Source organism: Colossoma macropomum, unplaced genomic scaffold, assembly GCF_904425465.1.
Source record: "Colossoma macropomum unplaced genomic scaffold, Colossoma_macropomum, whole genome shotgun sequence".
NCBI classification, from domain to species: Eukaryota; Metazoa; Chordata; class Actinopteri; order Characiformes; family Serrasalmidae; genus Colossoma; species Colossoma macropomum.
Window position 1 is genome coordinate 46503880 of NW_023494789.1, and position 24054 is coordinate 46527933.

The window sequence follows — 24054 nt, forward strand, 5'->3', positions numbered from 1 at the left end:
TCTCAGTCTTTTTCAAGTAATAAAGTACCCCTCAGAGCAGCTAGTCCTGAGTCTGGGACTGTTTAGAGTGATAAGGTTCCCCTCAGAGCAGCTAGTCCTGAGTCTGGGACCGTTTAGAGTGATAAGGTTCCCCTCAGAGCAGCTAGTCCTGAGTCTGGGACCGTTTAGAGTGATAAGGTTCCCCTCAGAGCAGCTAGCCCTGACTCTGAGACCATTTAGAGTAATAAAGTTCCCCTCAGAGCAGCTAGCCCCGACTCTGAGACTGTTTAGAGTAATAAAGTTCCCTCAGAGCAGCATTTGGAAAATCACAGAAGATGAAACGAAGCACTGCCTCCAGAGTGTTACATCTCCTCCAAGATCCCCCCAGAGGTTGATAAATACAAGGCTTTCAAAATGTCTTTTCAACAAACTTCACATGAAAAATCAGGGGATGCCCGCTGGCTCCTTTCGCTGCTCAGTTTAAGCAATTCCAAACCATTTGAACTAATGATCCACATGTTGTCCCTTTTGAGCGACCATTTACCATGTTTTCTTTTTGCAGGTTTTTCTGCAAACACTGCCTGGAGATGTTCATGTGGCTTTGTCGAGCTCACTCCTTAAAGACTACCGCGCGCTGACTAGAGAGACAGACAAAATATTTTCAGTCAATAGCAATGTCGGGCACTGTGGTGTGCAGCCCCATCTCAATGTGCTACAGCTCTCTGCTTCTATCATATATGCTTCAGAGCCAAAGCCAAGAAATGCCACACACCCTGCAGCTTCAAGTGGCTGTGAAATGAAGTGGGCCATTCCACCAGCTGCTCTTCCTCACGGACACAGACTCCAGGTATCATTTTCTATGACACAGGTACCCGGGTGATTGTCTTGCCCAGTTCAGACTTAGATGTGATGTCTCCTCAAGGCTGCCAATGGAAGCTACGCTCCTATGTATGGGCAGCAATTAGTGCCATTGTGCTTCAGTGGGCAGTGGTTCAAGTGGCAGTTTGTGCTAGCAAAGGTATCCACCCGCTCCTAGATGCTGATTTCTTATGTGCCAGCAACCTACTGGTTGATGTTAAGAACAGACACCTCGTCAATCCAGAAACATTCACCTCACTCCTGTGCTCATTCAGCCACTCCGATTTCTCAAGACCATTCTCCATTCTCATTTGCTGACATAGCTGTACACATGATGTCGAACACCACATCACCACTGCCAGCCTGCCCGTCCATGCTTGCCCAAATCCTCATGTACATGATTTTTCTGACCGCTTGGCTGGGAGGCTTATCTTTTCCAAAGTGGACCTGGTCTGCGATTATCACCAGATCCCTTTGCAACCTGTTTGTCCTTTTCAAGTTCCCTTTGGGCTTAAGAATGCCACCCAGATGTTCCAACACCTCATGGACAGTGTCCCATGTGACCTGCTGTTCCTCTTCGTCTACCTGGATGACATACTGGTTGCCAGCATCTTCAGGATGAAACACCTGCAAAATCTCAGAATCCTGTTTTAGCGCCTCAGTCAGCATGAACTGATCATCAACTTAGTGAAGTGCCAGTTCAGGCAGCACACCAATAACTTCCTTGGCCGTTGCATCACCAGTGCCAGGGCTACTCTGCTTTTTGCCAAGGTGAGGCTATCCAGTGTTTCGCCCACCCTCTCACAGTAAAAGGTCTGCAGGAGTTCTTTTATCATTGTTTTCTCCATCAGGTGGCCAGCCTGATATATCTCTTCTACAAGGTGCTTAAAAGCAAAACTGCCAAAAACACCATGGTGGACTGGACTAGAGAAGGGCTCCTGAGGTTCAACACTGAATGCGCTCTGGCAGATGCTACCATCCTGGCACACCCCTCAGCTATCACCAAGGACACATCAGACTAAGCAGTGGGGGTGGTACAAGAACAATGGGTCAGTGGTACCTGGCAACCTTTTGCATTCTTCAGCCGCCAATGCCATTTCAATGAACAAAAATACAGCATCTTTAACCGTGAGCTACTTGCCCTTTACTTAGCCATTTGATACTACTTTTTCTGTCTGGAGGGCCATCCATTTTTGATGTTGGGAACCACAAACCACTGCTGTTCACTATGGCCAAGACCTCTGAGCCATGGTCCGCTCCCCAGCAATGCCAATTGGCCTTCATCTAGCATGTTGCCAGGAAAAACAACCCTGTGGCTGACTGGCTGTCTCACTCAGCCGTGGCTGCTGTACACCTAGGCATCGACTACTCACAGATGGCAGTGGACAAGGTGTCTGACCTGGAGGCCCGGTCCTACAGGACAGTGATCACAAGACAGTGATCAGCCAAGGCCCATTGTTCCAACTCGCTGACGCAGACAAGTTTTTGATGCTTTACACAACCTCTCTCACCCCAGCCGGAAGTAAGTTCAGAGGCAGCTAAGTTCATCTGGCAGGGCCTGAAAAAGGACATTCATGTCTGGGCTAAGGCATGTGTGGACTGTTAGAGTGCTAAGGTGCATTGGCATGACAAGCCAACCCTGTGGAGTTTCTTTCCTGTGCCCAAGTAAGGCTTCAATCACATGTATGTGGATTTGGTGGGACTATTCCTGCCATCCCGTGGGGTTCACTGACCTCCTCATTACTCACTGACAGGACTACAAGGTGGCAAGAGGCTATTCCACTTTTGTTGACGACATCATCTAAAATAACCTGGGTGTTCAATGGCATGTGGTTTGCATGTTTTTGGTGTTCTGAGACCACGGCCCTGAGTTCATCTCTGATCTCTAAACCAGTGTGGTTAGGGGTCTCAGGGTGCACCTTCACCACACAACCACCTACCACCCCCGGGCCAACAGGCTGTGTGACCGGTTCCGTTGCTTTCTGTGATGAGAGCTGAATGGAGAGGCTCCCTTGTGTCATACTTGGCCTTAGATTGGCCCCCAAGGAAGACCTCCAGGCCTCCTTGGCCAGACTGGTCCATGTCCACCACCGTCATCAGCAGTCTGCTTTTCATGAGTTTTTAAGGTCCTTTTTCCCCATGCCCACATCTCATCATGTGCTACAGCAGTCCTATGTTATGCCTACTCTGCACAATGCAGATTATGTGTTTGTATGGCATGATGCACACCAGGGCTCCCTCCATTCTGTCTTTGATGGCCTGTTACAGGTTCTGGAACCCAGAGACAAATTCTTTAAGGTAGATATTGGAGGCATTCCTGACAGCATCCCCACAAACCTTCTGAAGCGGGCCCACTTGGACTTGGGCAGGCCTGTGGTGGTGGCACAGTCAGCAAGACAGCCCTCTGCTGCTGTTCCCACTGTCCCTGCCAGGCAGCCAGACTGCCCTTGGGCTCAGGTCCAGAAAAAAAAATGTTGCTGTTCTGGTTGTGTGAGCAGCTGGATATGTCTGTCTTTGTGAATTCAATGCTAATTTACTTCTGATTTGTTCCATGGAAATGGAACAAATCAGAAGTAAATTAAAGCATTGCAGAAATGTTCCTCTGGACTCTTCTGTTGTGAAAAATGCTTGTTACTGTTTAGAGCGGGACACAAACTCAGAATGGTGATGGAATATTCACTGTGCAAGGAAAAATGAGAGATTTGTGAAACAGATCAGTCTTTTTAGGCTTGCTGAGATGTGTTTCTCCTGAATGTGAGGCTCTGCAGTGAACAGAGAGAAGCTCTGCTGTAGACTGCAGACTGTGTTTGTGAATGCTCAATGTTACGTATAAAAAAGAATGAAGAGGAAATGGTTCATTTGGATGTTTATTAAAGTAGACAGTCAAAAAGAACTTAATGCACACACATACACACACACATAATTAGTAGTTGTTACTTTGTCGTCTTATATTAGATACTTTATAACTTTTAGTCTTCACCAAAAAATCAGTGTAAATACTGAATAATACATAGTAGATACTGAGTCATCCACAGTATTTACTAAATAATTTATAATAGATACTGAATGATTCATAGCAGATACTAAAAAAATAAAATCACAATGAATACTGAATAATTCATAGTAGTTACTGAACAATTCATAGTGGATACTGAATAATTTATAATAGATACTAAATGATTTTTAATTTATATTTATATTTATTTATGCTTGTGCTCCGTTGTAAGTATGTTGATGCAATATGGCTGCCACTTTACTTTGTTTTGTATTATTTGTATGTATGTTTTGATGTTTTCCTGCTGGCTGAGGAGTTTGCCATCATATCCTCCGAGATAGCAGCTGAGAGTGACTTTCCAACTGTAGCTCAGAGGCTTCTTGGGCTGGTCGTTTTGGTGACGCTACATCACAGCTATGATGCAGCCTGGACCTGCCACTTGAGTGATACTGTATTGCGGCTATGAGGCTGCCTGGACCAGAAACCTGATCAGAGCTACATCGCAGCTATGTGGCTGCTTGGATGACGCTGCACTGCAGATGTGGGACTGCCTGGACCGGTAGTGTTTGGCTGCATAGTTGCAGAGTGACACTTTCCCCATGGCTAAGGACTCTTTCCGGGCTAGCTAAGTGACTGTATACTGTTGTCATTATAATCTCCCCCGCTAGCTGTGGTAATTTGTGGAGTTGTGTATGTGTGTGTGTGTGTGTTTGTGTTCTCTGTTGTTTTATTTATTGTTGATTATGTATTTTGTTATTTTCTGATCTCTTTGTAAAGCATCCTTGGGTTTGTTAAAGGTGCTATATAATTTGAACTTTATTATTATTATTATTATTATTATTATTATAGTAGATACTAAAAAGTAGTAGATACCAAATTAATTTATAGTAGTTACTAAATAATTCATAGTAGGTAATGAATAATTCATAGTGGATACTGTATAATTCATAGTAGATACTTATTTATCTAAATTGTCAGAGGGAGAAATAAAGGATAACGAGTTCAGCATTTCTGTCTCTTATCAGCTCACACCATCAGGAATCTAGCAGACGTTCAGAACCTTTTGGAACCAGTGGGCACTATTGTGTGAGGGAGATGGAGTTGGTGGTAAAGGTCAGTCTGAGTGCTGTGTCTGTTTCTGCTCTGATTCTGACACTGAGGCTGACAGAACTCAAACACACTGCACAATTTCCACATTTAAAGTAATAAAGTATAAATCGCTCAGCTGTTACTTGAAGGCAGTGTAAATGTGTCTTTCACTGCCTTACATATCTAGTCCTCTGTGTTTGTGTAGATGAGTTTATAAAAAAAGGCAGAAAACACCAGCACTGGCACAGTGGACACCACTGCCTTCTGAGCCACTGCGAGCGATTTAGCAGGTGTTAGATAGCCGGCTTGATGTTTATTTAATGCACTGTGATCACCTGATTGGTGGTTGTGCGAGAGAACTAAACTTGATTATTACTGATTCTGAATGAGACGGAAAAAACACTGACATAAATGCTTTAATGTCATTACAACACTTGCTAACTCTAAGCCCAAATCTGGAGAAAGTTTTCTAAACTGATCAAAGCATGGACCTAAAAGAGGGTTTTTATTTATTTATTTATGTATGTATTTCATTTTATTAGTCATTAAATTCAGTCTTCTGGTCACATGGGATTTTGTCTGATTTTAAACAAAACAATAGACATACAAAATATTTACACTCAAATACAAATTTAAGTGTAAGTAAAACTGGATATTTAATTTCAAATGATAGCCTTTCATGCAAAATACAAAATATTTAGTATATAAACGTTCTGTGTCATTTTTTTCTTTGTCATACTAAATTTAGCTGTTGACATGAAGTGTGTTCATATCAAGCTTAAACACAAACATGCCATCACAAGCAGTTTCCTGTCAGATAGGAGGAGGTGAGGAGGTGTGTGAGTGTTCATGCAACAAGAAGAAATCAGTCCTCAGTGATGGCAAAGGAAAAATATGGTAAACAGCTTTTATACTTTATTTATACTTTAACTCATTTTCAAAGAGGGTCATCATAGTAACTGAAACAGCCCATAATGATAAAGCTGAGACTAGTGGAGATAACAGCAGTTATATTGATAAGGGAAGATGAATGTGGTGTTTATATCAGACATACATGTCTGTATTGGATGTATTGTTGTCTATTGTTTCTGTTGCAGTGAATTTGGTTCTGTGTATCTAATCATTTAAGCAATCACTCAATATCACTCACAGACTGGCTATCAGTCTGCATTAAAGCTCCCACTGCAGTGTTTATACTGTATTGATCACTGTATTGATCAGATACTGACACATTAAGATGAATGAATTAAAGTTTGTTGTTTTTCTCTGTAGGTGACTCCCGGACGTTTGAGCCTAATTTTAAAGGGCCCATTCACAACAGGTGAGAGAGACTGTTATTCACTTCATTGACGCTGTTGTAACAGTTTATAATCTGTGCTTGAAGTCTGCTGTAAGAGGTATTTTCTTGTTTCGATTCTCATTTCTGTTAAATGTTTCCACCTCATTTCTGGTGCTTTGGCAAATTGTGTTACCTTGTCAAAATATTCTACCATAGTGGATATTTATAGATAGTGCTCTACAGAAAAGTGCACATATAAGATTTTAATAGCCTAAATCACCTTATTAAAAATGGTTACCAGCATTAGAACAATAATTAGAATATATTAACACACTGTGCACCACTGAGTGCAGTGTGTTTACAACTCAGCGTAGTGTATATAACTCAACACAGTGTGTACAAATTAGCACCGTGTGTACAACTCAGCAGAGTGTGTGTATACTGTGTGTAAAACTCAGCAGTGATTGTTGATCTCAGTGCAGTTCGTATACTTCACTGTGTGTGTGTGTGTGTGTGTGTGTGTGTGTGTAGGAGCTGCACTGATGTTTTCTGCTGTCTGCTCTTCATTCTGGCCCTGCTGGGTTATATTGCAGTCACTGCTCTTGGTGAGTTTATACATAAAAATAAATAAACATCATCTATCTATCTATCTATCTATCTATCTATCTATCTATCTATCTATCTATCTCTTTAGTGGATTAGAGATCTGAGCTACTCTGAGTGGGTGAAGAAGTGAATTGTGAAAGTGAGTAAACAATACAATAATAAACACTAACTAGAAAAGTGCATTTCATGAAGAAAATGCAAAGTGACTCTGCAGCTTAAACAGCTCCCAAGGAATTATTACCAAATGATTACTGTGGTTTCCCAGGTGGTTGCAAGGGTCTTGCTAAGTGGTTATAACAGTAGTGTTGTGCGTTGCTGTACAATGAGCAATCACAAATTATGTATTTATATACCAATTTCTAATTATGGAGTATATTATCCAATTATGCACAATTATATGTTGAGTACATAATTGCATTCATTATAATGATATAATGATATTAATACCAATTGCAATAATCAAGATCTGTGTCTATTTTACTCCCCTCTCCAGCCTGGTCTCAGGGTGACCCACAGAAGGCGATTTATCCCAAAGACAGTAGGGGGCAGTTGTGTGGTCAGAAGGGAACCCCACTGGAGTGAGTGAAACACACTCACAGTCACTCACACACAGTTTGATTGAGCGAAACCATGAGAACTCAGATGAGCTCAGTTGATTCTCACTTAGTGTGTGTGTGCACGTGTGTGTGTGTGTGTGTGTGTGTGTGTGTGTGTGTGTGTGTGTGTAGGAAGAAGCCTCTGCTGTTTTATTTTAACATCATGGAGTGTGCCAGGACAAAAGTGCTGCAGGATTTGCAGTGTCTCACCACACAGGTAATACCCCATTTACCCCAACATAGAACTCATTGTCATTGTCAGTCTCTGTGATTACACTGTGTTGTGGTCAGCCTAACTACCATGTGCAGCAGCAGTTTAAGTTATATTGTTATTGATATCAGATATTGTGTGTGTGTGTGTGTGTGTATGCATGCGTGTGTGTGTGTGTGTGTGTGTGTGTGTGTGTGTGTGTGTAGATCTGTGTGGAGAAATGTCCAGGTAGGTTCCTGACACGGAAGGAGGTTAAACGGACATATACGGAACACATACCGTACTACTCACAGTTCTGTAAGGAGGGAGTGAACACTACACTGGTGAGTTAAACACACACACTCTCTCATACACATACATACACAAACAAACACACACATACATACACACAAACACACACACACAATCATCTGTGTAGACATGATTGAGTTGTGTTGAGCTGATTGAGTTGTGCTGAGTGGACTGAATGGTGTTGAGTTGATTGAGTTGTTGAGTTGTGTAGAAATGATTGATTTGTGTTTTGAGGTGATTGAGTTGTCGTGAGTTGTGTAGAGATGATTGAGTGGGGTTGAGTTGTATAGATGCTTACATTGTATTGAGCTGATTGAGTTGAGTGGATTGAGTTGTGTTGAGTTGCGCTTAGTTGATTGAGTTGTGTTGAGTAGTGTTTAGTTGACTGAGTTGTGTTTGACTGGGAGATGGAATCCGGAGGCTAGGAAGAAGTAACCGCTGGAACGGAGGGAGTGTGACATAGTTAGTGTGTAAGTGCTGAGAGTCTCACAGCAGGATTGTGTTGAGTTGAGTTTATTGTTCTGTCACACTGATGTTGTTGTTTGTTCTTTATTTGCAGGTGACTCCCGAAGTCCTGAAACATGGAAAGTGTCCGGAATGGATCATAAACAGCAAGCCGTGTGAGTTATTCAGTTCTGCATCAACGTCTGTGTTCTCACCTGTTTATGCACCAGAATCTGATGCTTTATGCATGTGTGTGTGTGTGTGTGTGTGTGTGTGTGTGTGTGTGTGTGTGTAGTTATGCACAGGTGTTTGCCGGACCTGAAGAAGATGGAGAACGAGGGTGTAATTGTCATCGCTAACAAAACTACCTTCACTTCCGGAGACGTCAACTTGAATGTCACCGACCTGCTGGAAGCAACAAAGTCTGTGTGTGTGTGTGTGTGTGAGTGTGAATGTCAGTGTTAAACTGTCAGTGAGAAGCTGAATAGTTTTTGTGTTTGTGCAGGAAGTCCAACATCATTGTAGAAGCTCAGGAGGTGGCCATGAGGATCTTTGAGGATTACATTAAGTCGTGGCACTGGATCCTGCTGTGAGACTCTCAGCCATTACACACCAACTAACATAAGCCTCACACACTGCAAAACACTACACTGTACAACATTGCATAGCACTGTTGCACAGCATTGCATAGCACTGAAAAATACTGTATAACCATGTATAAATCTGCATAAAACACTGTATAACACTGCACAACACTGCATGAAGCTGTGAACACACTGTACAGCGTTGCACTGCAAAAAGTACATGGTACAATGCACCATTACACTGTATAACACTGCAAAACACTGTATAAGAACTGTACTTAGAGTGTATATAGTGTTATACTTAGGTGTATAACACTATATAACACACCTTATAACACACTGTGTAACACTGCATAAAACTATATAACTTTTACACTGCATAACACTGTAAAACACTGCAAAACTGTATGAGAGTGTATTACGCACTGTATTACACAGCATGACATATGGCATAACACACTGTGTAACAAACTGCATAAAATTGCATAACACACTTCATCACACTGCATACACTGCATAACACAACACACTATAACATACTGTAACACTGCATAACACACTGTATAACAGTAGAACATTGTATAATATGTCTCTCTCTCTCTCTCTCTCTCTCTCTCTCTCAGTGGATTAGTAATTGCCATGGTGCTCAGTCTGCTCTTCATCTTTCTTCTGCGTTTTCTGGCTGGGGTCATAATCTGGGTGATAATCATCTCGGTCATCCTTGTTATTGGTTATGGTGAGGACGTTTCTTCTGCTGTAGGTCAGGCTGTTTTCCTGCTCCAGTAAATAGTCAGCTGAACTGCGTTTATGTGGAAAACAAACTGTGTGTGGGGTTCATGTTTCACACAAAAAAATAAAAAGCAGAGGACCTACTGAATATCTGTGTGCTAGTAATACAAAACCATGCATGCAGTATATTTACTCTGTCTGTAGGTAGTTAGCATTCTTCGTCTGTTAGTTTACTCCATCTGTTAGCTTACTCCATCTGTTAGCTTACTCCATCTTTTAGTTTACTGTCTGTTAGCTTACTCACTGTCTGTAGCTAGTTAGTTTACTATTTAGCTAGTTAGCATACACTTATGTTTAGTATGTTTAATATTTAGTACTTTATTTAATTTAATTAAAACAGTATTTAATAATATAATCAAATTGAAAATGAACATTTAATTTAATCACCCCCCCCCCACCTCTGTCTCAGGTACCTTCCAATGTTATATGCAGTGCGTGAAAGGCCAGGCTGAATCAGGCCAGGCTGAATCAGATCTTATCATAAAGGATCTGGGGCTCCAGGAAGGTTTCTCCATCTACCTGCAGATCCCGCAGACCTGGCTGGCCTTCAGTGAGTTTGTTACTATTATTATTATTATTATTAGTAGTAGTAGTAGTAGTAGTAGTAGTATGATTATTTTTAATTTTATTATTATGTGTGGTGGTTATCTTTCAGTCTGTGTGTGTTTCTTTCTCAGCAATTATCCTGGGTATTGTGGAGCTGGTGATCATCCTTCTCCTCATCTTCCTTAGGAAGAGAATCATCGTCGCCATCGCTCTCATTAAAGAGGCCAGCAGGTGAGCCCCCCACCTGGCCCCCCCATGCACACATGCTGCTTCAACTAGACTGAGACTTCAAATACACAGGTGTTATAAAGATGTTACCTGCCCTTCTCACCTGCCCATGCTAGTCCGGTCTGAAACAATTCTTCTGTTTTAAGCCACGGTCACAGTCAACAGAAACATTTGCAGTTTGCCTCACCGATGCTGGACAGAAGTTTAGGTGCAGTTGTAAAGCAGCTAAGTCGCTAACTGTAAACAGTGATGATGCAAAAAAGTGAAAAAAAAAATCAGATAATTATACTAATTAATTAAATAATTATACACACAAAAGCATAGTTCTGTACACTAGTCTGCAGTAATAACATGTATAAATCTGATGTGGTTGGCTACAGTGAACTGTGTACAGCTGCGGTTAGCCAAAAAGCTAACATCACAGCTAGCAAGCTGGCTATTTCTCTCTTTAAGTCTCTCTTTATGTGACTGTTTATAGTGAGTGGTGATGAACTGCTTAAAGGTTTGTGATTAAATGCTGCTAAAATTAGCAATTCCTCCGTTTTGGAAGTTCAGTGCTGCTATATGAAGCCCCATCCCTTTAGGTGTCAACACAGCCAAATCAGCAGCGCTTCTGGTCAAGGATGCAAATTTGAGTGTCAAATTCCATGTTTTGTTTATTTTCTAAGTGAAAATTGATTGTAGTTATTAGCATTATAATTTTGTTATAGTTGTGTAATTGTAATTTTCACATCATTTATTTTTTAGGGTGCTGACTCATATGATGTCATCGCTGTTCTACCCTCTGCTGACCTTTGCCCTCGTGTCTCTGGCGATTGCATACTGGGCCGTCACCGCTGTGTATCCATCTCAGAGTTACACACACTCTTATAGCACAACTGACTCACCTTACAGACACACCACCATCACTCTCAGTCACTTTCACTCAACTAACAGACAGACAGACATACAGATACATAGACAGATAGATGGATGGATAAATGGATAGATGGACAGACAGACAGACAGACAGACAGTCAGACAGACAGATAGATAGATAGATAGATAGATAGATAGATCGATAGATAGATAGATAGATAGACATTGTACTTAGAAAAGCTGAGGGCACTTCAAAGTAATATAGATGTAAATTTATATTACAAATCTACGGAGCCCTGCTGGTGACATCCCATATATATATATATATATATATATATATATATATATATATATATATATATATATATATATATATATGATGTGTGGTCACGCTTTTTTAATGCGTGGAAACGAGAACCTAATGCGTGGCAATGAGAAGTAAGGCATGGGAATGAGATCATGCCTTACTAAGTTGTGGCCATGCATTAGGATCTCATTCCCATGCCTTACTAAGTCGTGGCCATGACTTAATTATCTTGTTCCCATCCCTTACTAAGTCATGGCCATGCACGTCCAGCTGATCCTTAACCGCCTCCTGCAGCTATCTATCCACTTCCAATGAGCCAGTCTATAAAGTTTTCAACATCACAGAGTGTGAATACTCCAGACAGACCTGCAAACCTGAGGTCAGTCTCCAGAAACACCTTTTAATAATATTATTAATAGTCGATAATAATAAATTGATAGTCATTCTTTAAAAGAGTTTGATTTTATATTTTATTTTGTTCCTCTTATGAAATTTGTGTGTATTTATGTACCATAATTCATTTCTGCATGACCGTTTACTTCTTTTTATACCTTACAATGACACAGGCTGTGGTAGACTGAATGGGTGGGGCTAAACTGCTGTAGGCTGAATAGGAAGTCACATATAAAGGAGTTCATGGTGGTGATGTGATATATGCAGATTCTTAATTTTCTTTTTTTCCCACAGACGTTCAACAGCTCTAAAGTCCTCACGCAGTGCCCAGATGCGGAATGTCTGTTTGCATTCTATGGTGGAGAGACGTACTTCCATAAGTACCTGATCGTATTCCAGTTGTATAACATGTGGATGTTCTCCTGGTGTGTGAACTTTGTGACGGCGCTGGGTCAGGTGACCCTGGCCGGGGCCTTCGCCTCCTACTACTGGGCCTTCAACAAACCGGATGACATCCCGACGTTCCCTGTCTTCTCCTCACTCGGACGGGCCCTCAGGTGTATTCACTATTCTTACTGCCCAACTCCGTTTCATAGCATCACAAAACTTGGTCCAATAGTTTGCTAACAATTCAAATTTACAGTCTTAATCCTGAACCTAGCAGAGCCGGCAAGCAGAAAGACAACTTCCTTAATATGTCTGAAGAGAGTGTGTGATGATTTAGTCATGCAGTCAGTACCATGCTAATTGGAGGTGTATAAGCTTCCATTACCTGTGAGTACATTAGCCTCACAGCTCCAGAGCTAAAACTGAAGAAGAAAACTTCAGACACCACACATGACTACCTTTGGGGTTCTGGACGAGGGCTGTGTAAATTTTATTTTTGCCTTTCACTTTAATATACTGCTTACCATTCCAATGGGAACTGGCTTAATGGTTACCATTAAAAATCACTAGTTTCCTGTGGGACACCTATAGATTCCATTAAGAAACCATCAGATTAATCTGGAGTCAGTCCCAGAACATCATTAAACCATTAGAATCCTTTACACGAGTCCGTCAGGAAAACACACAATACCATAAGTTACCGTTGGACACCGCGAAGAACCAACAGACACTTTTAATGGTTTCTATGATTTCTTTCAGCAAGGTGGAGCTACCACGCTAATTTAGATAAGAAGTAATGGAAGCTTGTACCTCACCAATTAGCAAGATGCTAACTGCATGTCTAAATCATCACACACTCACTCGAAATATGTTAGTGAAGTTGGCTTCTTATTCAAATTTCCGTCCCACCTTAAATGATGCAGTTACATTCTGGTGCCTGCCTACCATTTACGGCAAAACAACAGACATGCTAATATGGTTTCTAACACTGTTCTTGGACTATAAATGCATTAAAACAGTAAAAACAGTTGCGTAATACTGTCTCTCTCTCAGGTATCATACAGGCTCGTTGGCCTTTGGTTCTCTGGTCCTCTCCATCAATCAGGTGATCATCATGATCCTGGAGTATCTTGAGAAGAAGCTGAAAGGTGAGCTGGAGCTTTTGTTCCTTTTCTGCCTCTCGTTTCTCCTGTTTTTTTCTGTTTATTTTGTTTTTGGTCTCACAGCAGAAAACTATGAGAAAGCTGTCTGTCTAAATCTGACTTCAGAGGTGTTCCGTCATGTGCACGTCGCCATTGGCAACAGTAAAGTCATTTTATTTTTTTACCCATGTAGAACCAGAGTCAAGTAAAATTGATTTATATAGCGCTTTTTGCAACAACTGGTGTCACAAAGCAGCTTTACAGAAAAATCTGGGTCCGAGCCCCCATGAAAAGCTGAGAGCAACCAAGACTCAAAAGGGGAGCCCATCCTCCTCTGGTCCACAGTGGAGAGCAAAACTATAACACAAGAGCAAAATGAACAGAGAATAAGGTTTTAACAATAATACAAAATATTAAAATTACAGGAAAGGGGAGAAATCAGCCTGTGATTGGACAGAAGTGTTTAGATTAATCAGCGATAACTGATGACTGTTAGAGGCCGATCAGGGTAACACTGAGAAACAGATCTGTGAGAATCAGTCAGTGTTATCTGTGAAAACTATGAACATCAGTGACTTACAGAAGCCAGTAATGCGATCTGTGAGCTGCTGTGTTTGCTATCACTGTATAAAAGATGCATGAGGCTCCTTTATTGTTGGATGCACCATGTTTTTTCAGAGTGAGTTGGCATGAGCTCGTTCAGAGCCCGGTTCTGATCAAGAAAAGCTTATTATTGATTTGTTTGTTTATTGACTGCTGAGTGACGATTTCTTGAAAATTTCAAAAATGGGAGTTTGTGGCAGAAACTGAAAAAAATAAGGGTTTGTAGCTTTGTTAGGTCGCAGTCTTTACATATCAAATAAATGCAACAACAGCATTCAGAAATTGAGTTATTACTAGAAAAAGTTTAAGTGACAGAAATAGACACTTTTTGTGTTGAAAAGTTGCAAAACTTTTGTGATACACAATGTATAACATATGCAAACATTTAATATTTAATATAAACTATTTAAGAAGAAATAAGTCAAACATTTGGCTTAAATAATTAAATAAAACAACTCAGCTGCTTGTTACTATGCAGTTTATGCAGTCACTACATGGTTGTTGTTTATAGTCTTTAATATGATCCATGCAGGTGTTGTAGTTCTGATGATTATTAAACAAACATTTGATAAAACATTAATGCTAAAATATCATCATATTGATAGTATTCCGATGACAGAATTGTGCTTTTTTGGTATGCAACTTCAAGTTCATTCAGCAGTGCTGTGGCTGTTTGTAATGAGATAAAGCGATAAGTGATCAAGTGAAAGGCAGTAAATCATGTTTTCTGAAATACTTTTTTAAATCTCATTTTAAAATATATTAATATTTGATTTGATTTGTTGCTGTAGTGATGACAACTAAAAGCTGAAATCTAAACGGCAGAGATTTCCCGCTGCGTTACTTCTGCTACATCCCAAACCACATACTAGCACACTAAGTAGCGCATATCCCATTAGAAGTGCACTCATTAGTGTAGTATGTGAAGTACAAAATTGTGTGGTTTGGGACGCAGCGTTAAATCAGCCAGTGAGACGCATTCAACAGCTGCTCTGCTGTGCTGCTTGCTAGCTGCTCATTAAACACCTCCAAGCCAAACTAAGCATGGTCTTCTTAATGAGACAATACTATAAATTGACCCCTGTATTCTCTCTCTCTCTCTCTCTCTCTCTCTCTCTCTCTCTCTCTCTCTGTCTATTAGTTGCTACAAACAGAGTTGCTAAGTTCATCATGAGGTGCCTGAAGTGCTGCTTCTGGTGTTTGGAGAATAGCATCAAGTTCCTTAACAGTAACGCCTACATCACGGTATGACTGTTGTACTGAAATTTAATGTTAGCAACTCTGTACAGTTCCTGTATTTTTCCCTCTAAGTATGCAAATACAGTTAAACTATACTTTCACTTTTACTTGAGTTCCTTTCTAATAAATTATGCAACATTGCTATTTTTATTTTTAACGACAAATGATTTTCTCAACTTCCAAACTGAGCAAACACTTAGCTTGCTAACTAAGCTACTCTTAACCAGATAAATAGCTACTCTTCTTTTCTTTTCTAGAATAACAAATGCAAAAGATATTTATTAATCCTAAACTGCTTCTATTGTTTTCTTTTGATAGCCTGTTAGCTATCTTATTTAGCTAATGCCACATGACATTCGAGCTAAGCTAATGTTTTAGCTTACAATAAACTCAGCATATCCTGACATATTGGAGCTTCTTTCTGTGAGGAAAAAATGTTAAAGAAATTCAAAGTGCTTTATTTACTCCTACACTTCTCTAAAACCTACTCATGCTTCTTTATTCTTCATTTTCTTTATTAATACTTTTACTTTAAGCAAATTTATGGTAGCCAAATCTTACAATGATTTATCAGTACTCTTTACAGACTTTTAGAAAGCTGTGTAGTTTACTTGGATGCAACTAAACAATACTTTAATTTTTTACCATTAAACTGACAACTTCCAAACCGAGGAAACACGTAGCTTGCTAACTAAGCTAATTTTAGCTAGATAGCTAATTTGTTCTTTTACTCATTCTTTTCATTTAGAATAACAAGCACAACAGCCCTTTATAAAACCTAAATCTGTTGTTTGTGTTTTTGTCCTTGTTTGCTATCTAAATTAGCTAATACCAGCGAATATTCTAATAGGTTAGCTTATTATCACTGAGATCTTAGTGTGTTCGAGCTTCTTTCTGTGAGAAAAATGTTCCTTAAAGAAACTCTTTTTACTCTTGTACTCTTTAACTCTTACATCTATTTACTGTCTAGTCATTTATCAATACATTTTTTGTATTGAAGTGAATGCATCAAGACAGTGGTGGTGCGTTAATCCTAGTTAGGTAGGATTTTTACAGTCCTCCTGTTGGAAAGCTGTAAAGTTGATTTTAGTATTGATGACTCTGCATCTCAGAATTAAAGGTTAATAATGATTTTTCACTCATTCTCTCTCCCAGATCGCCATTTATGGTAAAAACTTCTGCACGTCTACTAAGGACGCTTCCTGCCTCCTGATGAGGAACATTGTCCGGTGAGAGAAACTACACATCACACAGTGCGGTTACTCAGCCGGTATCAGACAGAGCTAATCGATTACGGAAAAAATAATCAGCAGAGTGGAAAATACTTCAGTGATTGTACTTTGTTACTGTACTTAAGCATTAAAGATGCGTATTTTACTGAAGTATTATTGAAACTGAATGCTTGTACTTTTACTCAATTACATTTCTAACAGAAAAAAACAGACATTTATACTCTTTATGTTTTAATTGAGACATTCAGAGTACTTGTTACAAAGTCTTGTGGTCATTTGTATAAAACATCAATAGTCTTGGCCTTTTATTTCAACATCAACATCAACATCACCAACATCATGGCCTTTTATTTTAAGTGAGCTGTAGAAAATCTCTCCATGGGAATGTTTTAAGGGGATGTAAAATATAAACTTGAAATTTAAGCTTCATCACCTCATTTTTTCAAAAAAAAAAAAAAGTTTTAAATTTGTAGGTTTGAGTTGATCCCTAAGGCATTTAAGATAAATACGTTTTTTTAAAATAAGTATCAGTAACTGAATGGTTACTGTAATAAAGATCTTTTCTGTACTGAATTCCTGATTTATGTTTCAGGGTGGCCAAACTGGACAAAGTGACGGACTTCCTGTTGTTTCTGGGAAAGGAGCTGATAGTGGGGATTGTGGGTGAGTGCTGAGAGCGGCTCATTAAAATATACTTCTAAATCTGATGGCTGTTCCCCACAAACTAGAACAAACCTCACAGTAAAGCAAGAATATTTGCTCTCAAACACAAGCTCAGGAATGTTTTTTCAGCTTTTTGAAGCCATCTGTGCTGAGTGGATCAATACTGACTCTTCTTTCTGTAAAAGACTGTCTGCAATTTTACCCAAAAGATTTTAACATTTAAAGAAATCATAGCCCTCCCATATTAAGATACTTTTTGTAATAATATGTTGTTAAGACCTTCAAAAGCTTCATATTTTGCCATTGTGGGTCTGGCCCATTTTTTAGCACAGGAGTGCAGTCGATCAAACATGTTTGGTGTCTGAAGCTTGCTTCTTTAGTTTTAGTCTCTAGTAGACTTGATTCAGTGGTTTCTGACACTGTATGGCCTTGCTTCCACTGCAGGGCCGAATGGTTCTGAGCACAGAGGGTAACCGTTCCAGACGCTTTTCCACACGGACACGAAACGCTTAAAAACTGGGCTCAGTGTGTGTTTTTTTTTTTTGACACAGTTAGCTAACTGTGCTCCAGACCACAGAACCGTTTGGTGGAATGATGTAAAGGTGTAGCTATTAACTGTTCCAGTATTTATGTCGGTATTGTGCCACCACATCCTGTGGCATTATTTCAAACCAGAAAATGATCAAATAAGTTCAGTTCGCTCACATGGACAAAAATGTATGACAGGGGTTAGTGTTGGTGTTAGGCTGACTTGAGTGTGCAGGGCATCTCTATAGGCAGATACTTGTTGTTTATAAGCTTCAGCATGAACAGGAAGTTTTGATTGATAAAGTCTTTCCTACTGATGGCCAGCCTGCTTCATTTCACAAAGTTCAGAAGTATAGCAGGTCATGGAGGTGCTGAAGAGACACATTTAGTTTTCAGAGGTGCTAAAGGTGTGTCCTTTAGGACAGGAAAATTAAATTTTCTATTAAATTAGTCTTTTGTCGAAGCCCTACTACTGATGCTGTTTTTCTTAATATCCTTGTCTTCCTTGATCCCACTGCAGCCTTTGACACTGTAAATCATGACATACTTATTTCCAGACTTTCATCCATAGGAATTTCAGGCTTAGCTCTTCCTTGGTTCCAAATCCCCAAATGTTACATATTGGTGCTTTAAACTTTGGTAATTCATCCGTGGTTCACCAAGATCAACATGCTCAGGGGGGTGTCGGCCCGCTTAATCGGTGCACCAGAGTTCGGATGGCAGCGTTCTCACTCGCTCTAACGAACCGCACTAGGGCTCGCACCCTAAATTCAGACTTCTACTTCTGGCTGCTACTGTTTTCAGCTATGCAGTGCACTTTTGTGATGATTTAAATGTAACACAATGAGTGAGTTTACATGCACCCAATAATCCAATCCTAATCGGATTTCTGCAGTTATCTGATTATTAAGTGGACGTGTAAACAGCATACTCTGATTTCTCAGATCAGATTAAGGTCTATAAATCTGATAAAGAGGCTGGATTTGAGCTCAGTAATGGTGTTTTTCAGTGCATGTAACTCTCACTCTGATTTCTTTCATTTCTCTCAGTCTGTGCATGTGTGAAAACAGAGCGCTGTCCCAGAAACAGCAAGCAGTGTTTAACACAGCACCCGCGAGACGCAACACAACACTTTTGGAGTGACGCTGAAACTGACTACATGCTCAACCAAATGAAGGATTTGAATATTCTTCATCTTCTAAATGATGCTTATTCATATTTTCCTCTAAATGTTTTAATAAATACCGCTCATGATGTTTGAGTTTTATATTACGTTTACATCACGTCTTTAGTTATCAGATTATTAAGTGTAAACACACTGAACCAGTTACTGACACAATAAGATTTACTGCAGATATCAGATTATTACGTGTAAACACACTGAACCAGTTACTGACTCAATCTGATTTTTTTTCAGTTATCAGATTATTAAGTGCATGTAAACACACCCAATAGTAATTGGTATATGTTACACACAGTAGTAAATGAAGAGCCACCATACGTGAATACATGATCTTTTTACGAATGAGTTTATTTGTGCTCTTCACGAGTTGAAAGCATAAAACAATGCACATTTCGTCAGCTTGTAAAACTGGGCTGTACACAGAGCTCTTGCAACACACTCGATTGTGCAGGACCCCATAGCTGTGCTAAACACTTAAATGCTGTAATGCTGAGTGAGCAATACTTTGCTGGTATTTGTTTCAAACGAACAAAGCATACTGCAATTATTTATAGTGGGGTTTACAGTGCATAGTGACAACCAAAACTAAAAATAAATAAATAAATAAAAACTGAAAAAAATAAGGGGGGTTATTCATATACAAAAACATAAAGTACTCCTGCAGATATAATGGATCTGCTAAAGAATTTGGGAAAAGTAGTAACTTCAGCTGTTTTCTTCTCTGTCCTGTCAGGAGTCTGCTCTTACTTCTTCTTTACTGGGAAGATAAAGGCTGTGGAGGAAGTGACTCCACCACTAAACTATCGCTGGGTTCCCATCATGGTGAGATCAGACACCAGCAGTAACAACATACCAATAACATGGGCGACAGCAGAATTCAAATCAGCTTTGCATTATTATAATAATTATTCTTGTTATTAGCATTAATATCAGATCTTTGAAATTATTTAGCATTAGCATAAGTATTAATGATACACCACAATAATACAGGCTATAGTGGTTGGTATAGTGTATTTGTTGACTCTACTGCCCTCCATGCTGCAGATGAGTTTGATCCTAAAAGTGACCATATTGTAAGATGCTCAGCCAAATGCCATAAATGTAAATGATACAAATACTGCTGTATTTAGATCAGTTCTCTAAGATTAATTAACATTAGCATTATTAATAACACAGTATAGCTACTGCTGTATTTAGATCAGTTCTCTGGAATCAATTAGCATTAGCATTATTGATGATACAATGTATTTAGATCAATTCTTTGGAATAAATTAGCTTTATAGATACCGGAATATAACTACAAATACTGCTGTATTTGGATTAGTTCTTTTGGATTATTAGAATTAGTATTAGCATTATTGACATAACACAGTAATCCATAGTAATCCTTAGTTCCTGCTGTGTTGTTGTGGTATATCAGGATGTTAAATGTTACTGAATCAGCTGTATTTTTTGCTACTGTGAGAAGTATTACCAGGTTGTTTCACTGCAGTGTGTGTTTGTTCTAGACGGTGATGATTGGCGCCTACATCATCGCCCATGGCTTCTTCAGCGTCTACGGCATGTGTGTGGACACTCTGTTCCTGTGCTTCTGTGAGTGTTAAAGCTTGATATATTCTGGCAGAGAAAATGCAACACTCAAAACCTTCTGTCAGGAAAATACAGTATGCTAAAAATATCAACCCACTGCAGGCCAAACGTTTAGGGACGTCTCACCATCTTTTAAAATTGTACTTTACAGTAAAGTAAGACTAATGCTAGTGCTTTGGAGGTATTTATCTTCAACATTAATGCAGCCTTTACATACTGGTGCTGAAAAAACATCGTTCCGTGCCGTGGTACACAACTGACATTGACAGCAATGGAAATGTTGGCAAGGTGACAGGCTGTTTCCTTCTCTTTTCACTTTGACGTTTCTGAAATGATTGTGAGCTCTTTCGTCTGGCTTTGAGTCTAATCCTTTTCTTTTTCTCTCTTTCTCTGCATCATCTTGCTCTCACCCACTCTGCTGTCTTTCTGCCGCCTCTCTGCTCTCACTATAAACCACTAACGTTAACCCAAAAAGCGTGCTGACCCGCCGGGCCAAAGTGTGGACCTGGAGAGGAATAACGGCTCATCTGAACTACTGTACTTCATTTCTCCAACGCTGCACCTGTCTGTGAGCAAAGCAGCGGAGGAGGTTGATCATGCAGCGACGGAGCAGGAGAAGGATGTGCCGCTGCAGGAGAACAACGAAGTCCGGCTGAAGCAGCAGGATGTTCTCAAGCAGGAGAATGAAGGGGAGACTGCGCAGAAGCCAAGCCTCATGAGAATGGCCCTCAGGAGAACAAGACTCCACTAACACCTCAAATATATCAAAAATACTAAATAAAATACTAAATAAAAACGACCTCCTGCGGCACAGCCTTGCTGGTGGGTAGCCCAACTGTGGCACCGTGAGCGTCCTTGAGTTTGGCGGTTGTTGCCTCTCAGCTGACAAGTGTGCCACTGTCGGTGCGAGGGATCATGCCTGGACGTAGCAATGACACCAGTGTCAGTGAGGGCAGCCTACGCTGCACTAGATCCAAAGGTTGCTGCTGCAGCTGATCTTCCTGGCAGACCTCGGCGCAGCGCTGCCTCCTTCTGCAGCACCAGCACATCAGTCGTTCCGCCTCCAATTGCTCAGGGGCCTCTCTGCACATCATCACCTCCCTGAGCTTTTGCTGCTAGTCGCCACGCTGCTTCTTTTGCCGTCTTCTCAGTTTCCTGGCTCTGCTTCTGAGCCTCACTGCGTCAGTAACAGCAGCTGTAACTTCTAACGTCATGTTCATTACATGTTTACGTTTCAGCTGTGTGCGTATGGTCGGTTGCTAGGTAACAGACACGACAGTTGATTATCGACTTCAATCGAGTAGTTAAACGATAGAAGGGATGCTTAAACAGAAGTTAGGACACTGTTGGTGTTTATCCTAAAGTTAGGACAGTACTTAGCTCTAATCGTAGTGAGAGAGAGTTAGAGGTTTACACCATTACTGTTCACTGCTGAGCTGTTCTGATTTAATGGTTGTTCCCTCAGTGGAGGATCTGGAGCGCAATGATGGATCTGCAGAGAGGCCGTACTTCATGTCCAAGAGTCTCCAGAAGATACTCAATAAAAAAAACAAGGTTATGAGCGAATAAACCTCCAGAGAGAAGAGACAAAGGAGAAAAAACATGAGGAGAAAGTGGGAGAACCCAGTGATCAGAGATGGTTTTATTTGTATTAACAGTGTGGACTCCAGTCAGATCACTTTACTGTTCATTCTGAGTGTAATATTGTGAGTTTTGAGCTGTTTCACTGTTACTGAGTGTTACATTTGCATTTTAGAGGTTAAATTCTTTAATATTCATCTGTTCTGACTGTATATTTATCATTTGGTACTGTTTATTTACCTTTTTCTCACGTTGTTTGTTGTTTTAATGTATGCTGTCCAGTCTGAGGATTGGTACAAGTATCAAAATGTCAAAATCAAAATAGTGAGAGTTACATTTTATTTTTCAAAAAGATGAATACTCATTTTCTCTCATTCTGAAATGTATTACTCATCTGATATTCTTCTATTTACTGATTTAGCTGAAATATTTTTTTGCTGCTGAAATCTTTCTTTTGCTTCTGATTTTTGGCACTTTTTAAGGGTGTGGGTCTTAGAAGAGGGCATTCACCAGCACTTTCTATTGGTCAACTAAATTGGAGTGACAGGTCTTCTGAACATGTAGGGTGAGTTACACCAACAAGGATTAAGCTTAAACTTGGATTACATCAAAGTTTATATAGGGACTTTGTTGTAACTCATTTATGGTTAAAGATTCTCCCCACAAGGGGGCGCTGTTAGTACTCATGTAGCTCTTGTGCGCATCCCTGAAGAAAATAAACAGAGCAGCAGGATTAATATGACTGAATATCCTCCAGATAAGCTTTGTTGGTCTGGGATGAGCAGCTTGTCATATGGCTATCTAGCATTAACAGTCAACAGGCTAAAAGTTTACTTTAATAATGCTCGAGTTAGGCTTTAGATTTAACTTTATTTAAATTTAATGATGGAGCTTTTACTATAAAACTGCAGCTTACTGAATAACATACAGATCCTCTACTGAAAATATTTTGATTCAAATTCACCAACAGGTGTTGTATATATTATAAGCAGCTTTAGTGTATATTGTAAGCGGTCTTCTCAGTGCTGAATGAACAGCGCCCCCTGCTGACGCAGAGCCTCTGGGTCTAATAACGGACTGTTTAAACGTCTGAATCTGCTTTTTCTGTGAGATCTGTTTCTGCTGTAGCTCTGAGCTAGTTTACACTCAGAATGAAATAAAGTACCTTACATACAGTGATTAGTGTGGACAATGATGGTGGTCAATGAAAATGATGGCTGGTTTAATCACAGATTTGTTTTTATTTTTAACCCAATTTTCTCGTCTCCAATTCCACCCGCTAGTTAGGACTCCCCCAATCACACGATACTATCAACGCTAGGAGGGCGAAGGCTAACACAGGCTTCCTCCGAGACCTGTGAAGCCAACCACCGCTTTTTTTCGAACTGCCGCTGACGCAACGTCACTGGACAGCCGAACGCGCTTGGAGGAAAGCGCCAACCGCCAGATCTGTTACGTCAGCTAACAGACGCCTGCGCTGACTAGCATCGCGCTGAGTGCTGGGGGGAGAAGGAGGGGCCATCCTACCCACCCAGAGAGAGCGAGGCCAATTGTGTTCTCTCGGACTCCCGGCTACGGATGGCTGTAGCATCACCAGGGATCGATCTCACGATCTCCTGATGATAGGGCCAACACTTAGACGGTTGCGCCACTTGGGAGCTTGTTTATCCGTGTTTAAATTTAAGTCGTGTAACACAATTTGAAATAAAACCTGGATTAACAAATCCTTGATTAGCTCTAAACTCTGTTTAACCTTGTTGGTGCGGCCCACCCGTAGCCACTCAGCGTGAACCGCCAAGCACGGCATAACACGTCCTAAGTGGTGTTCTGAGTGCAGCGCTGTCTGACCTGCA

At 40.3% G+C, this 24054-nt stretch overlaps 1 protein-coding gene across 1 annotated transcript; it reads left to right on the forward strand.

Moving 5' to 3' along the window:
• Positions 1-5733: 5733 nt before the first annotated feature.
• Positions 5734-22984, forward strand: LOC118808667 (choline transporter-like protein 2). Its single transcript, XM_036571520.1, has 22 exons — positions 5734-5818; positions 6194-6242; positions 6732-6805; positions 7300-7384; positions 7535-7619; positions 7820-7936; positions 8464-8524; positions 8644-8770; positions 8854-8937; positions 9556-9668; positions 10131-10271; positions 10399-10498; positions 11243-11335; positions 11955-12039; positions 12348-12610; positions 13494-13588; positions 15327-15430; positions 16580-16653; positions 17249-17319; positions 19764-19852; positions 20539-20623; positions 22086-22984. The coding sequence occupies exons 1-22, from the start codon at positions 5800-5802 to the stop codon at positions 22187-22189; spliced, it is 2118 nt and encodes a 705-aa protein (XP_036427413.1). The 5' UTR covers positions 5734-5799; the 3' UTR covers positions 22190-22984.
• The last annotated feature ends 1070 nt before the right edge of the window (positions 22985-24054 follow it).